Source organism: Chelon labrosus, assembly GCF_963514085.1.
Source record: "Chelon labrosus genome assembly, chromosome: 13".
NCBI lineage: Eukaryota > Metazoa > Chordata > Actinopteri > Mugiliformes > Mugilidae > Chelon > Chelon labrosus.
In genome coordinates this window covers 805978-822814 of record NC_140346.1, presented here as the reverse complement: position 1 = coordinate 822814, position 16837 = coordinate 805978, and the positions used below count along the sequence as shown (strand labels likewise).

General features: G+C 41.8%; 1 protein-coding gene across 1 annotated transcript in view; it reads left to right on the top strand.

Annotated features, from left to right (window-relative positions):
- Positions 1-16837, top strand: part of fat3a (FAT atypical cadherin 3a) — a 205130-nt gene that overhangs the window by 12093 nt on the left and 176200 nt on the right. Inside the window, exon 2 of the mRNA XM_084558754.1 lies at positions 15402-15725. Coding sequence (XP_084414880.1) covers positions 15402-15725 — 324 coding nt within the window. The remainder of the gene's footprint in view (positions 1-15401; positions 15726-16837) is intronic.

The window sequence follows — 16837 nt, the reverse complement described above, 5'->3', positions numbered from 1 at the left end:
GAAAACCACAGCCCAGAAGAGAATGTCGGACGTAGCAACAGTAACTAAGGGGGGCGGGGCTTAGCCAAAGGTCAATTGTATCGAACCACTGTGCCGAGGCGTGGTTTGGTCACGTGACTAGTGACGTTTGAAGCACTTGAGTGAGGTTCGAAGCAGTTCAAGTGCTTCAGCGGGCAAACAAATCACCTGATGGGTTCGGTTTGTCATGTGAATCACCTGGTGGGATCGAGTGTGTTCAGGGATATCCCGGATATCCTATTCCTGCTTAGTGGTGTTAATTTGAATGTTTCTTTGCAGAGTAGGTTGGTTTGTTGCTGTTGTTGGTGTTAGTTGCTTTGAGAGTTAGCAGTGTTGTGTCAGATTGCATATTTTGTGGAGAATCATTCTAGATAGATAGTAAGATAATGAGAGAAATAGAGAAATAGATAAATTAGTTAAATAGTTAGATAACACTAGATTGGTAGCCAGACATAGTTACATGAACAGTACCATGTACCGTTCATGTAACTATGACCAGTAATGGGTGCACTTTTAAGGAGCTGCTTAAATCTCATTGTACTGTGTATAATGACAATAAAGGCTTTCTATTCTATTTCTATTCTATTCTAAATGGTTCTTTACATAATATACGTTTTGGTTCGGACAAATCATGTGTTTTCTGACGTATGACCCATTTCACTGCTTCATTCAGAAACCCTGTCACTGGTTTGGTTGTTTCGTCTCTTCGGGAGAGATGAGATGAGTCTTCGAAGTAAATAATGAGTCAAGAGAGATTTGGTTTGACAGTGTTGCATTCAGTACAAATATTCTCTAACACTACTAAACCATGATACCAAGAGCAAATGAAAATAGTTGATGTAAGAGCTGTAACATAAACACTGGTGTAAATTACCGAAGGTTCATAGAGCGTAGTAGTGACGTAAATCAAAACCGTCCAATTCAATTCAATTCAATTTTATTTATATAGCGTCAATAACAATACAAATCGTCTCAAGACGCTTTACAAAAACCCAGCCTGAAACCCCCAGAGCAAGCCTGAAGGCAACGGTGGCAAGGAAAAACTCCCTTTAACAGGAAGAAACCTCGAGCAGAACCCAGCTCATATGGAGGGACCCATCTGCCTAAGGCCAGCCGGGTACAGACAGAAGAAAGAGAGAAGAGAACAGCAAAGAGAGAGGAGAAGAGAACAGCAAGATAAACATACATCTGTCATAGATACACATATCTGACTAAAGTGTACATGTGGAATCTTATGATACAAACTGATGATGTTACGTGACAGTTTGAAAATGTAAGAGGAATCATAGGCAGGTTGGAGAATTGTTCATTCAGGTAGGAGTGGAAAACTGCAGGATTCCATGACACTGGGCAGGCTGATGAGACCACGACAACAGATGTAGTATGGAGCTCTACAGGAAACGCACAACTCCAGGCCAGAGATTCTCACAAGAAGAGGGGGGAAGAGGGGGGAAGGGGGGGGGGGGGGGGGGTGGGACACACACAGCAGTAAACATTCTACATAGTAATAGCACAGAATTGTATGACTAGTAGTATATAGGAAACTAGACAATTCCCCTGCGGGAAATCGCGAGAGTGATGCAGTGGCCGCAGCAGTCTGCGATACCATGCTATATTGCTGTGATAGTACGATGCTACGATGCTATGATGATGCTACTATGCCAAGATGCTACAATGCTATGATGCTAAGATACTAAGATGCTATGATACTAAGATGCTACAAAGCTAAGATACTATGTTGCTACGATGCTAAGATGCTACAATGCAATTATACTAAGATGCTATGATGCTTTAATGATCACCTGTTCATATAGTCATAATATAATCCTGGTGAAAATATTTGCGACTTACGTTGCAAATAATTTCATGTTTGACTACAAAAAGTAATGGTCAGGTCAAGACAGGTATGAAAGTATTCGCAACTTACGTCGCGAATGTCTTTACTAAGTAGCATGTCTTTAGTACCATGAGCAGCAGCTATAACAAAAAGCACAACTCAAATAGTCATTTAAGGCCTGGTTCCTTCTGACTGGATGGGTGTGAGTTTGATGTCATGCAGGGTACAACAAACCAAACAGGATGAGGAGGATGCAGTAGGCCTGGCTGAGAGAGAGAGACACTGAGAAGGGTCGTCCTTTACGCCCTTCTACAAACTGAAGGGCAGGTACAGGCAGCAGACCCCTCCCAGCTCCACCTGAAAGCCAGCATCACATAAGGAAGAGAGTGGGAGGGATCTCACTAGGATCCCCAGACAAAGAACGAGCAAATCGTAACAATTGATCGTTAATCATAATAATTTTAACAATAAAACTCATTACTCCTACCTGAGCAATAGTTTAACAGTTTACGGCACAGTCTTACAGTTAGAAAAACAATAATATTAAACTTAACACATCCAGGCTGTAACAAGGAATCAGCGATGAAGTGAAGACCTTCAAATTGTCCTGCGAGTCCAGCTCTTTGTCTCATGTTGGACGTCACTGCAGTCTGTCTGGATCAGCTGGAGGAAAACTATACGCAGACAAATAGACATGTCAAATAATGTTATGTAACATACTTAATATAACTCTTATGAGTGTTCAACAGCTCATTATTTATTTAATTAAAAACATATTATATTAAATTACTCCAATTATATATAGCCTACTGTCATTAATGTTGTTGCACGCCATAAATGTTTCCTACTTTATGTGGTGGAATAATATATTTTTCAGTTTGACACAGTTTAATTTAAAAATATCTTCCCTTTAAATTGTAAAACTTCAACATTATTACTGTGATAAGCCCCCGGCTTGCAACGCGGCGAATTAGCCGGCGGCTAACCCCACTAGCCTCCGCGTTAGCTCACGGCTAACTGCCGCGGCTAATTCGTGTTTAACTCCCGCGGGTCCGCGGTTAAATCCCGGTTAGCTAGCGGTTAGCTAGCGGTTAGCTCGAGGCTAACTCCGCGGTTGAGTCCGCGGCGTTAAGGTAGCGGCTAGCTAGCTCCGTTAGCTCCGCTAGCTTGCTAACATACATGCGCTATGCTGGAAGGCTAGTCGTCGGCTAAATCACTGGGCGGCTAGTCGTTAGCGTCTGTTAGCAGTTGAGCTATTCACTGACCTAATAAGATGAAGGAAACGGGTCCGGGATGTTGTGTCAGGAGTTTCAGCAAAGCAGCCAGATATAATTTGTGTTTAAAATAAAGGAAAAGGTCATAATGTCAGGTTCTGGCCCCCTACAGTACTGCAGTAATGGTTTGGGGGGTTTTAATGTTTTGGCAGATACTGTTTTCCCACTGAGAGCTCTTTTCCCGCCTCTGGTCCCCTTCTGCTGCGTGTGTAAGCTGGTTGGGGTCTGGTTGTCATGGCTACCAGGGTCAACTGCTGCTGAAGTCTCCCTCTCACCTCTGCCTGAGTCAGAGGGAAAGTGCAAACTAGGATTTGCCCTCCGAACAAATGCTTGTATCTCAAAAACTACAAGTGCTATCGAGAAAACAAACACATCGTGAGCGTCAGCCAAGGGTTTTCTACAATTTAGTGTTGTCGCCATGCGCGTACTGCCAAAATTGTGGCCGTAGTCGTTTTGGAAAGAAAGTATGCGACACGAAAATCGTCGAGAAATCCCTCTCGATTTCCACATACACACTCATGGGGAAAAATTCGAAAAGCTGGCGCCGCACTCCTCGCTCAGAGGAGCCTCCAGTCCAAACCGTACGTCCCACACAAATCAAACCAACACCATCTTAAAGCCAACAAAAATCCCTACGTTTTTATGTATTTTTTATCTCTGTACCTCAAAAACTGTGGCCACCACATGAGATTGAACCTTTTTTTTTCAGAATATCACCGAAACTCTGAAGTTAGAGTGAGGCTCAGAGGGAGGGATTTTTAATTTTTTCCCCCAAATTTCACCAAACGTAAACTGCGACCCTGACCAAACCGTAAAAGGTATCGAAACGCCGTTTTCAGGAAGAGAAAGCTACACTTCCCGTGCCTCGTACAAACTTCCAAGCAAGTTTCTACTACAAAGCATGGCCGAGTAATCGCTCGACAAAGCCAAGCTGTAAATTTTGGAATGTTGCCGCTTTTTTCGGGCTTCTCCATTCATTTCAATGGGAAATTTATCGCGTTTTTTTCAAAAATCTTGTTTGAAAGAACTGTATAGAACAGGGGTGGGCAATTATTTTTCTCAAGGGGCCACATGAGAAACAGTAAATATCTTGGAGGGCCGTGCCAATAGGCTGAACTCAAATCTGCGCCCGCAGCAGTGGTATGATTTATTTAGTGCTGGTGTTTTTAGTAAAGGGATGATCTAGAAAGCAGTTAGTCATACTTAAAGCTTGAAATGCTTCATTAACAATGAACACATTCTCTTATTCAGATTCAGATTGAGATTCAGAAAACTTTATTTGTCCCTGGGGGGCAATAAGTTATAAAGTGCAGTTAATTAAATCTTTAATGAAATCTGTACCAATGAACTTTTAAAATATAAACAAAATTTATTTTGTTATTTAACTGTTAATCTATTAGTATGATTTGTTTTTTTAAATGACCATATATAATATTTATATTGGCTAATACTACTGTATATTAAATAAATGATCATTCATTCGACTCAACATCCTGAACCACACATTTCAAACTCAAGGTCCATAATATTATCCGGCCGGCAAGATAATATTTTCGATCTATCAGAACCAATCAGAACTGACCCAAAAGTATTTTGCGTGCGTCAAGCAGGAACGTCAATTAGCTCCTCCTCCCAACTTTATTAGGCGCGTTCGACTTCCGTGATGCATGCTGGGTTGTTATGCTCATAGACCTCGAATATGATTGGTTAAAATGAACTTGTTCAACCCAGCATGCTTCACGTCAAGTCACTTGTCAGAGTCTCATGGTTGCCTTGGCAACCGCTCAGCGTATCTGTACGGCAGCGCGGTGCTCTGAAGTTCATACGGTTGAACAATAATACTAAAATATGTTAACGGAGATTCTGACACAAAGACGTAGTAACAATGTACCGGTTAGCAACGTCACTACGTCTTTGTAACCAGTTAGCAGACAACGGGCTAAATCTGTTAGCTTACTGTTCCACGGTAGCACACACGGCTAACAGAAAGCTGACTATAAATGACAACATCACTGCAGCAGCTAAACACCAGTCTATTAGCATACACGCTAACATACAGACACGCTGAAAGTGTCCGATAGCCAAATAACAGCAGCATGTTTAACACGGCATTAGCATGCTAACTTAGGACACCACGCAAAAAAAAAAAAGAAAAAAAAAAAAGTTCTGTCCGGATGATCTGTCGAAAGCAAATGACAAGCTTTACGCGGGCCGGTCAGAGTCAGCCAAAGGGCCGTATGCGGCCCGCGGGCCGTGTCATGCCCAGGTCTGGTATAGAAGCACACCGAGTCCGATCGAGACGCACGTTTTGATGTATTTTGTGTCTGTGTGCGACGAACGGTATTTGAGTTGAAAAGTTTCGAAAAATCGGGTGTGGAAAAAGTTTAATAATAAGAAGAAAAACGTAGTGAAGAACAATAGTTTGCAGTGCTTCGCACTGCAAACTATTGACTCCCATAGTTTTGCTATGAGGGTCAATAGTTTGCATTGCGTAGCACTGCATCACTAATTAGAGGGCAAGAGCTCTGTGCCAGAGAAAAGAAAGTGGAGGATGCGAGAGAGGAGAGAGAAGAAACAAGGAGGACATGTGTTTGGTGCATTGTCCCCCAGCAGCCTCGGCCTATAGCAGCATAACTAAGGGATGGTTTAGTCCAGCCCTAACTATAAGCCTGATCAAAAAGGAAAGTCTTTAGCCTGACCTTAAAAATGGAGAGAGTGTCTGCCTCCTGAACCCAAACTGGGAGCTGGTTCCACAGGAGAGGAGCCTGATAGCTGAAAGCTCTACCTCCCATTCTACTTTTTGAAATTCTAGGAACCACAAGTAGGCCTGCACTTTCAGACCGAAGTGATCTGCTGGGATGATATGGTACAATAAGGTCTTTAAGATACGATGGAGCTAGGCCTTTAAGGGCCTTGTATGTAAGGAGGAGGATTTTAAATTCTATTCTAGACTTTAAAGGGAGCCAGTGAAGAGAAGCTAAAACTGGAGTAATATGATCTCTCTTGCTAATTCCTGTCAATGCTCTTGCTGCGGCATTTTGAATCAACTGGAGGCTTTTTAAAGAGCTATTTGGACAGCCAGACAGTAATGAATTACAATAATCCAGTCTGGACGACACAAATGCATGAACTAGTTTTTCAACATCACTCTGAGACAGGATGTTCCTAATTTTGACGATATTACGCAGGTGAAAGAAGGCAATCCTGGTCACTTGCTTTATGTGACATTTAAAGGACGTATCCTCATCAAATATAACACCAAGGTCCAATGACAAACGCACAGTACGAAAGGGGCTAGTGGTACATTGAAAAAACAACAGTCTTCCATTAGTGAAGCAAGAGTTCGATTCCCATTGATTGCTTTTTATGTATTTTATTGTTATATGTATAAAATGTATTTATTATCAGCTTTAAACCACGTATCCATGTAATGCAGTCCAACAGGAATGCGCATGGCAAATCAACTCCCATACAAGCATGAACCAATAAGACACATCTCGATTGTACTACATTTTATTGTTCACTAGATGTCCCAATAGAGCACTGTGTCACTGAAGCTTCGAGTAATGAACCTTTTGTTGTTTTTTTTCCTGATTAAAGGTGCAGTAGGCAAGTCTTATAAAACTAACTTTCTGTCATATTTGCTGAAACTGACCCTATGTTCAAGTATAATTGCATGAAGCAGGTCATTTTAAAAAAAATTCGGCTCCTCTGGCCCCACCTAGAGCCTGTAGCGCGATTTGCAAGACATCCAACGCTCCACATTCAGATGCACCAATCAAGCCCAGGGGTGTATCTAACAGAGTGTCGATCACTGCTCATGGACACGCATTTCATAGCGCCCTCCCCTCCCTCCACCACCTCGCACCACTTGGCCGCGGCGTGTAGAAGGAGCCAGGATGTAATCCTCGTCTGAGGCCTGTGCCTCAGCTTCACTCTCAAACGTCTAACCACATCAACAGGTAGCGGTCATACACTATATTACCAAAAGTATTCGCTCACCTGCCTTTACTCATTCCATGAACTGAAGTGCCATCCCATTCCTAACTCATAGAATTCAATATGATGTCGGTCCACCTTTTGCAGCTATTACAGCTTCAACTCTTCTGGGAAGACTGTCCACAAGGTTGAGGAGAGTGTTTATAGGAATTTTTGACCATTCTTCCAAAAGCGCATTGGTGAGGTCACACACTGATGTTGGTCGAGAAGGCCTGGCTCTCAGTCTCCGCTCTAATTCATCCCAAAGGTGTTCTATCGGGTTCAGGTCAGGACTCTGTGCAGGCCAGTCAAGTTCATCCACACCAGACTCTGTCATCCACGTCTTTATGGACCTTGCTTTGTGCACTGGTGCACAGTCATGTTGGAAGAGGAAGGGGCCCGCTCCAAACTGTTCCCACAAGGTTGGGAGCATGGAATTGTCCAAAATGTTTTGGTATCCTGAAGCATTCAATGTTCCTTTCACTGGAACTAAGGGGCCAAGCCCAGCTCCTGAAAAACAACCCCATACCATAATTCCTCCTCCACCAAATTTCACAGTTGGCACAATGCAATCTGAAATGTACCGTTCTCCTGGCAACCTCCAAACCCAGACTCGTCCATCAGATTGCCAGATGGAAAAGCGTGATTCATCACTCCAGAGAACGCGTCTCCACTGCTCTAGAGGCCAGTGGCGGCGTGCTTTACACCATTGCATCCGACGCCTTGCATTGCACTTGGTGATGTGTGGCTTGGCTGCAGCTGCTCGGCCATGGAAACCCATTCCATGAAGCTCTCTGCGTACTGTACTTGGGCTAATCTGAAGGTCACATGAAGTTTGTAGCTCTGTAGCAATTGACTGTGCAGAAAGTCGGCGACCTCTTTGCACTATGCGCTTCAGCATCCGCTGACCCCTCTCCGTCACTTTACGTGGCCTACCACTTCGTGGCTGAGTTGCTGTTTTTCCCAAACGCTTCCATTTTGTTATAATAGAGCTGACAGTTGACTGTGGAATATTTAGGAGCGAGGAAATTTCACGACTGGATTTGTTGCACAAGTGGCATCCTATGACAGTTCCACGCTGGAATTCACTGAGCTCCTGAGAGCGGCCCATTCTTTCACAAATGTCTTGTTTCACAGTCTGCATGCCTGAGTGCTTGAATTTATACACCTGGGGCCAGGCCAAGTTATTAGAACACCTGATTCTGATCATTTGAATGGGTGAGCGAATACTTTTGGTAATATAGTGTATATCTACCACATAGCAAATTGATAAATCTAAACTGTGGAATAAAACGCCACAATGAATGCTTCTAACTGTTACTGATAGCAAACATCACCGATGTAGGCTACTTTCAGAAACATCCCCAAAGTTGACTATTGCTAAATATTTTGACCTAAAGTATAACGACTGTATCGTTGTACTTTAGGTCAAATTATTTAGCAATAACGAAGGGTATTATAAAAACTACGTCGGTGTGTTCCATGCTAGTTTGTTTACTCGCTCTCTCTCGGTTCTCTGCTCGTGCACAGTATTCCAGGGCCAATATGCACGCGCTCTATCGTGCACAGCTCTCCCTTGTGGGGGGAGGGGCATGGGAGACCGTTTTGGGCTTTAGCGGAAAGTGGGGAGGGACTGAGAAGTTGTCGATGTTCAAATTTTTTGGGCTAAGTCCTGGATCTTCGCAATCCTGCCTACTGCACCTTTAACAGAGGTTTTTATGCAGGAATTAGCATCACAGAGAGATGGTCTGAGGAGCCGAGGTGGGGGCGGGGTGCTGCCTTGAATGCCTCCTTGATGTTGGTGTAGATCAAATCCAGCATATTCTCACCTCTTGTGGCAAAGTCCACATATTGGTGGAAGTGAGGAAACACAGTTCTCGTGTTGACCTGATTAAAGTCCCCTGCCACCATGAAAACTCCGTCCGGATGTGCAGATTGAATGTCACTGATGGAGCGGTAGAGGATATTCAAGGCTTCTCTGGTGTTTGCATTGGGGGGAATGTACACTGCTGTGATGATGATAACAGTGAATTCCCGAGGTAGATAAAATGGACTACATTTCACAGTCAGTAGCTCCACATCAGGAGAGCAGTGACTAGATATCACCTCTCCCTTGTTGCACCAGTTGTTGTTGATGTATATGCAAACACCACCACCTCGGGATTTGCTGGTCAGAGAGCTGCTTCTGTCCTGCCTGAATATTGTTAGCCCCTCCAAACTAACGGCGTTATCTGGTACTCATGGATTCAGCCAGGTCTCCGTGAGAATAATGGTGCAGCAGTCCCTCATCTCCCGTCTAGTTGTTATATCCAGGGTCCAGTTTGTTCTCCAGGGAGCGAACGTTGGAGAGCAGGACGGAGGGGAGCGGCGCTCTAAAGGGGTTAGTTTTCAGCTTAGCTATTAGCCCCGCACGCTTTCTGTCGCACCGTCTCCGTCTCCTCCACTGGTGGAGCCCGCTGGTACAAGGCTCCGCTGCATCACCGGCCGCCATAAGCCGCCGTAGCAATCCAAGGCTGCGTAGAAGCTCCAGTATGGCTGCATCTACGTGTCCAGAACTACTGTTTTATGTCAAGTTTAGTACTTCCTGACGATTGTACACTATACTGGAGTAACTTCGCTGCCAGTTTTCATTGAAAATGTGCAAACTATCTGTGTTGTTTCTCGTTAATTCACCGGTACTATCTTGAGCCACCCCGCTTTTGTTAAGTCTTCCATCAGGTAGTTTTTTAAAACAAAATTTTCCTTCCATCAGTCCTAGAACCGTGCTTTCATCCAATTCCTCCATGTTGGTAGCCGTTAGCCGAGCTCTGACGTGTGCATCAGTGTAACCGGTGTACCAGGAAATCGTGCACTGACAAAAGTTCTGCAATGTTTGGAATGGAAACTGCGATTAGAGACAAGACAATTAATAACCTCACTTGCCACCAAGTGGTCAGGGGTGTGAATTGCAATCTGTCAAAATGGCAGATGGCCTTTTTTTCACAGTTAGGGGTCAATGACGGAAAATATTCGGTTAATGCGACCCCTTTAGGTCTGTTCAGTTTTGGCCAAAGAAGAAGAAGAAGAAGCTTTATTATCGTTGTACAAGAATACAACGAAATTCCGTTTAGCACCATTTCTTGTGGCAGCTACATGTCACAGGCATAGAAAAAAAAAAAGTAATATAAGTAATAAATGTTAAGGTGCAGTAAAAATATTATATATAAATAGTCTGTATTTACACTAGTGCAAAGAACAGTTGTAAAAACGTAGTGGTCCGTTTATTTGGTGTGGGAGGTAGTGTGTGTGTGTTTGGTTGGTTGGTTGGGGTGGGGGGGGGGGGGTCATGGTTCCTGCAGCAGTCTTTTCACAGCTATGGGGAAGAAACTGTGTTTAAGTCTGTTTGTGCGGGCTCGCATGAATCTGAGTCTGCCAGAGGGAAGGCTGGTGAAAAGAGAGTGTCTTGGGTGGTTGTCCTGGATCTCCGTGGCCCGTCGGAGGAGTCGGCTGGAGTAGATTATTTTAGATTAGATTAGTAGTAGTAGCCAGGGATATTTTCTTTCTTTTTCTACTGTTTTGAATTGAAATGCAATTAAATGCATTTTCCCAGACATTAAAAGAGCTTGAGTTTACAATATTCATGTCTGTGTCTATTATTTGATTCAGTTGTCCACCAAAATCCATTATTAAAAAATTTTGCTTTTTGGGGCAAATATTGTCATGCAATTAGAATGTGATTAATCAAGATTAATTAATTACAAAGCCTCTAATTAATTAGATTCAGTTTTTTCAATCAAGTCCCACCCCTAGTATTTATACACTGCCTGGTGAATAAAAAGTCACCACATGGATTTAACTAAGCAAATAGGTACGAGCCTCCTATCGGATGATTACTGCATGGATGGGTGATTATCTTTCAGCTGGCAACAAAATTATTTAACCCCAACTGATGCAATAAGCAGAGGTGTATAGTAACGAAGTAGATATACTTCGTTACACTACTTGAGTTTTTTTTAAAATCAGGACTTTTACTTTTACTCTACTACATTTAAAAGTTAAAAAATATACTTTTACTCTGTTACTGTGATGTTTGCCACTTCGTTACTTGTTACAAATTAAAATAGAAATATAATTAATAATCAAAGGATTATCTGGAATGGGCGTGACCGAGAGGACGAGAAGAACAACGTACGGTACTCTCACGAGGTTTAGAGGTAAGGACGGGATGCGCGGGGAGGCGGTCATCAACATGGCTACCTCCGCAGTTAACGCTGATGAGAAAGACACGGAAGACGTTACCAGAGAATGTCTATTAAGGGGAGAACTTCCACTGTCAGTGAACGTCCGGCTTCTGAACTGGTTACAGTTCCACTCTGGTTCCATATGAGGGCGCTCTCAGGACGAGTGCAGAATGAATGGAGGTCTATGGAGCAATACCCCTCAAAATCCACTTTTCTCAGGATATAATTTTTTATGCAGTAATTTGAATATTGTATTTGAAAGGAGATGCAAAGAAATGACACATTGCTGGGTGTTAGATTTTTTAGAGTCACTTATTTGCTTTAAAAAGTATTTTAAAATGTCAGTGACGTCATACACATCGTACGACCAGAGATACTGCTTTACGGCAATCCTTCAGTCACTGCTTTGGTGCTTTCGCGCTCTGCACTTTCTTTTCTCTCGAGGCATGGACAACACAGCTGACACAGGTAAATACACGTGCTAGAAGAGTTTTTGTTTTGTTGTTTTAAAAGTTGTTACGTTGAAACAAAAAAACTTGGGCGAAAAAGTCCGCCTTAACATTCTGGTCCCGCTTCGGATGCCACGATGCCGTCAAGCAGGATCTGGTCGTAATCAGTCCTTCACTGACCAATCAGCATTCATTAGCACAATGCTAGCGTGTTATGGGCAACAACAACTCAACCTGTAAGAAAACGAAAGGACATAAGTTCTCGTTCATTCAACTTTTGACCTATAACCCATGTTGAACTTGCAAAACCCACAATCAAATCTGAGATTTCTCAACGACAATCGGGTGAAAGAGACACATTTAGCCGTTTAGCTCCATAGACTCTCATTCATGTTGCACTCATGGCGATCGCCCCCAGTGGAAATCTGGTGGAACTGCAACCAAAATACGTTACAATGGGACTTAATAGAGAGTGGGAAGGCTCTCCGTAGACGGGCTCTGACGTTACCATACTGACAGCATCTCCTTCGGTAGAAGACGTCAGTCACCTGTGACTTGGAGATAGGAGGCACTTTTTTGTGTTCTTAGGCAGACAGACGCTTTATTTTGTTCTCAGGCAGACACGAGACACTTGATTCACTCACTCTACAGGTGTTTTTTTGTTCTATCATACCACATCTATTTCATTCACCTGAAAGTGAAATGAAGAGAACAAGGGGAGAACCATTTTTGGTTGTTTTGCTTCTTTTTATGCATACTATAGTACTTGTACTCATGATACTTGAGTATATCGTTTCACAAGATGCTTTTGATACTTAAGTACATTTAATGTGAGCTTCTTTAAGGCTTTTACTCAAGTGATTTTCTTATGAGTGACTTTAACTTTTACCAAAGTCATTTTCAGTTATGGTATTTGTACTTTTACTTAGCTATTTTTTTCAAGTACTTTTTACATCTCTGGCAATAAGTAGCTTCTCATTTCTTAAAGAAACATGTTGAAAGAGACATTCCATGGTCATGGAAAAGATTAATTAAATTCAATTCAATTCAGTTAGTCTGTTTGAGAAGGGTCAAATCACTGACATGCATCAAGCAGAGAAAACATCAATTCAGTTTTCAATTTTATTTATATAGCGTCAATAACAATACAAATCGTCTCAAGACGCTTTACAAAAACCCGGCCTGAAACCCCCAGAGCAAGCCTGAAGGCGACGGTGGCAAGGAAAAACTCCCTTTTAACAGGAAGAAACCTTGAGCAGAACCCAGCTCATATGGAGGGACCCATCTGCCTAAGGCCAGCCGGGTACAGACAGAAGAAAGAGAGAAGAGAACAGCAAGATAAACATACATCTGTCATAGATACACATATCTGACTAAAGCGTACATGTGGAATCTTATGATACAAACTGATGATGTTACATGACATCTAAGGAGATTGCAGAAACTACTAAAATTGGGTTAAGAACTGTCCAACATATTATTAAAAATTGGAAGGATAGTGGGGAACCATCGTCTTCGAGGAAGAAATGTGGTTGGAAAAAAATCCTGATTGATCGTAATCGGCGATCACTTACATGTTTGGTGAAATGAAATCAAAGAAAAACAGCAGTAGAACTCAGGGCTATGTTTAATAGTGAAAGTAAGAGCATTTCCACACGTACAATGCAAATTGAACTCAAGGGATTGGGACTGAACAGCTGTGTAGCCTTAAGAAAATCACTAATCAGTGAGGCTAACTGGAAGAAAAGGCAATGGAAAAAGGTCATGTGGTCTGATGAGTCCAGATTTACCCTGTTCCAGAATGATGGACGCATCAGAGTAAGAAGGGAGGCAGATGAAGTGATGCACTCATCATGCCTAGTGCCTACTGTACAAGCCTGTTGGGGTAGTTGCTGCGGTTGGTCAGGTCTATGTTCAGCAACATTATGTGCCCAATGAATGAGGTCAGCTTAATACCTGAACATACTGAATGACCAGGTTATTCCATCAATGCATTTTTTTCTTCCCTGATGGCACGGGCATATTCCAAGATGTCATTGCCAGGTTTCATCGGGCTCAATTTGTAAAAGAGTGGTTCGGGGGGCATGAGACATCATTTTCACACATGGATTGGCCACCACAGAGTTTAGAGCTTAACCCCACTGAGAATCTTTGGGATTTGCTGGAGAAGGCTTTGAAAAATTAATGCAACACTGGATGGAAAATCTTGTGACATCGCAGAAGCTTATCGAAACAATGCTCCAGTGAATTTGTGCTGTAATCAAAGCTAAAGGTGGTTCAACGAAATATTACATGTGCAATAGTTGATTTATTATTATCTGTGAAATAGGACAATGTGCCATATCCCCCCGTAAAATGTGAAATTTCCTGATCAACGTGTAGTTCTCCGATAAATGTGCAATAGTTTATCAGTGCAATATTCCTAATACTCTCTCTCTCTCTCTCGCTGCCTCTCTCTCTGCCTCTCTCTCTGCCTCTCTCTCTCTCTCTCGCGCTCTCTAATGTTGTATGTTTCTATATTTTGTATTTATATTTTTCTTACTATAGTGCCTCATTTCCTAACGTTGTATAGAGATTTCTATATTTTATACTTGACTTAAGTTTCTTTCTAACTACCTAAATTGTTGACTCTGAGAGCCCTGCACAAGATTTCCAATGTGCCTGGACTGTTGGTTTATGCACAAATGGCCAATAAAGAACCTTGAACCTATTAGAGTTTGTGACCTTTTTTTGGTGGCGACTTTTTTTTTGGCCAGGCAGTGTAGAATTTAGATTTGGCTGATTTGCATAAAAGACTGAAAAATGGATGAGGTGAACAGTATTCCTTTGAAAAACTAACCGCACCCCTTAAAGTTGTATTTTCACCATTTTTTGTAACTGAATTCTCAGATAATTTGGAAAATTGTTTGACTAAATTACTGTCTTTTGTCCAAAAAATTACACGCAACTATAACTATACATTGTAATACTGGTGACGGTATACCACCCTTGCCATTACAACTATTATCAATATTAAATAACAACAATAACCAAAACAAATACAATAGGTTCCCAAAATGATAATGTTCCAACATGTCCATGAGTGGCTAGACAGACTTGCTTTTTGTGGTGATAGGATAGGCCTAAAAGATTTCAGTGGTGTTTACTGAGCCCGTCCGTGTTTACATTGAAGGAATAACATTAGGTTCTGGGGAGACATAGTGGGTTTATGCATGTGTTATAAAAATTAACTTTTAATTCAATTCAATTCAATTTTATTTATATAGCGTCAATAACAATACAAATCGCCTCAAGACACTTTACAAAATCCGGCCTTAAACCCCCAGAGCAAGCCTGAAGGCAACGGTGGCAAGGAAAAACTCCCTTTTAACAGGAAGAAACCTTGAGCAGAACCCAGCTCATATGGAGGGACCCATCTGCCTAAGGCTAGCTGGGTACAGACAGAAGAAAGAGAGAAGAGAACAGCAAGATAAACATACATCTGTCATAGATACACGTATCTGACTGTTGGTTTACTGTGTCTTAGAAAAGCTGAGAGGAAACTGTAATGTGTTGTCTGACCTGTAGACTAGTTTTACTGCAGCCACACTGAAAACTTTGTTCTTTTTGTCTCTTCCTCCTCCAGGGGTGATCTACACCACTGATATGCTGGACCGGGAAACCAAGGACTCCTATTGGCTTACAGTGTATGCCACTGATCGTGGTGTGGTTCCTCAGTTCACCACTATAGAGGTGTTCGTCCAAGTGGAGGATGTTAATGACAACAACCCGCTGACCTCCGAGCCATTGTACCGGCCATCAGTGCCTGAGAATTCACCAAGGGATGTTTCTGTCATTCAGATCCAGGCCCAAGACCCAGATGCCACACCCCCCAATACTGCTGCAAGGCTCAACTACCGCATTATTAGTGGAAATCCACAGAATTTCTTCACAATCAATACCCGAACTGGTGAGTAATTTGTCAGCCTGATAAATAAGATTTAAACTACTCTAACGTAGTTTCTTTAACCCAAATTACACCTTATAGTCTCCGTAGTAAAATATTATATGTGTTGCTGTTTCTGTCCTATGTTGTACTGTAAAACATGAAAACCCACAAACCATCCCTGCTTAACTGCTTACTTGACTGATTAGATAACTTAGACTTAGATAAACTTTATTGATCCACAAGGGAAATTGCTTGGTTGCAGTAGCTTAGCTGTACATAAAAAACACACTCTTAAGAACCTCAGATAAAAAGAAAAGATTAAATAAAATAAAATAGGAAAAAAAATAAGTAGAATAAAATCTAGTAAGATAAAATAGAAATAGTATAAGCCAAAATGTACAAATTATCATATTAGCATATGAACAAATGTACAAGAAATGGAAGAATATAAATTATATATACAGGATAAGGTATATTAGCAAGAGCTTTTTCCTGAATTTCAGAAATAAAGGGACAGCTGGATATAGGCCTGGCGTTGACTAAAACTAGGGGTCGTGGGTAGACTTCTAGGTAAATGCTTCATTACAGTAACCTAACAGTAAAAGATTGTGACTGTAGGTTTAATATAGTAGAGTTAATTGTTGAAGTTACCTCAGAAAGGTCTAGTGGAGAGAGACTGTCCAATATGGATTAGGTCCAACAGATGTTTCTAATGCCTCCGTACTTGCTTTAACATCTTTGTCAGTGGTGGCAAGAATGTCTCTAATTAAATCTCTAATGGCTACAAATGTATTAGTTAAGAAACTCATGTAATTTCTACTAGGAGCTAAACAAATACATGGCTCAGAGCAATGATTCAGCCTGGCTACAGGGCTGAAAAGAAATGTGGGATTGTTCTTGTGAACAATACCAGACCAATAACATTATGCAATTCTAGCATTACGCAGGGCCTTTTTTATGTGTTAAACTTACATAGACTTCTCCTAATTAGCATAATGTCACTTTGTGCATTTGTGAATTATACCACAGAACTAGACTTCTCTGATTTCTGACTTTCTTTTTCAGAGGGGAAACTGTGTGGAGAGGTGAGAATGTAGTGCTCTCAACAAAATAATCAATTTAGTTAGGCATAA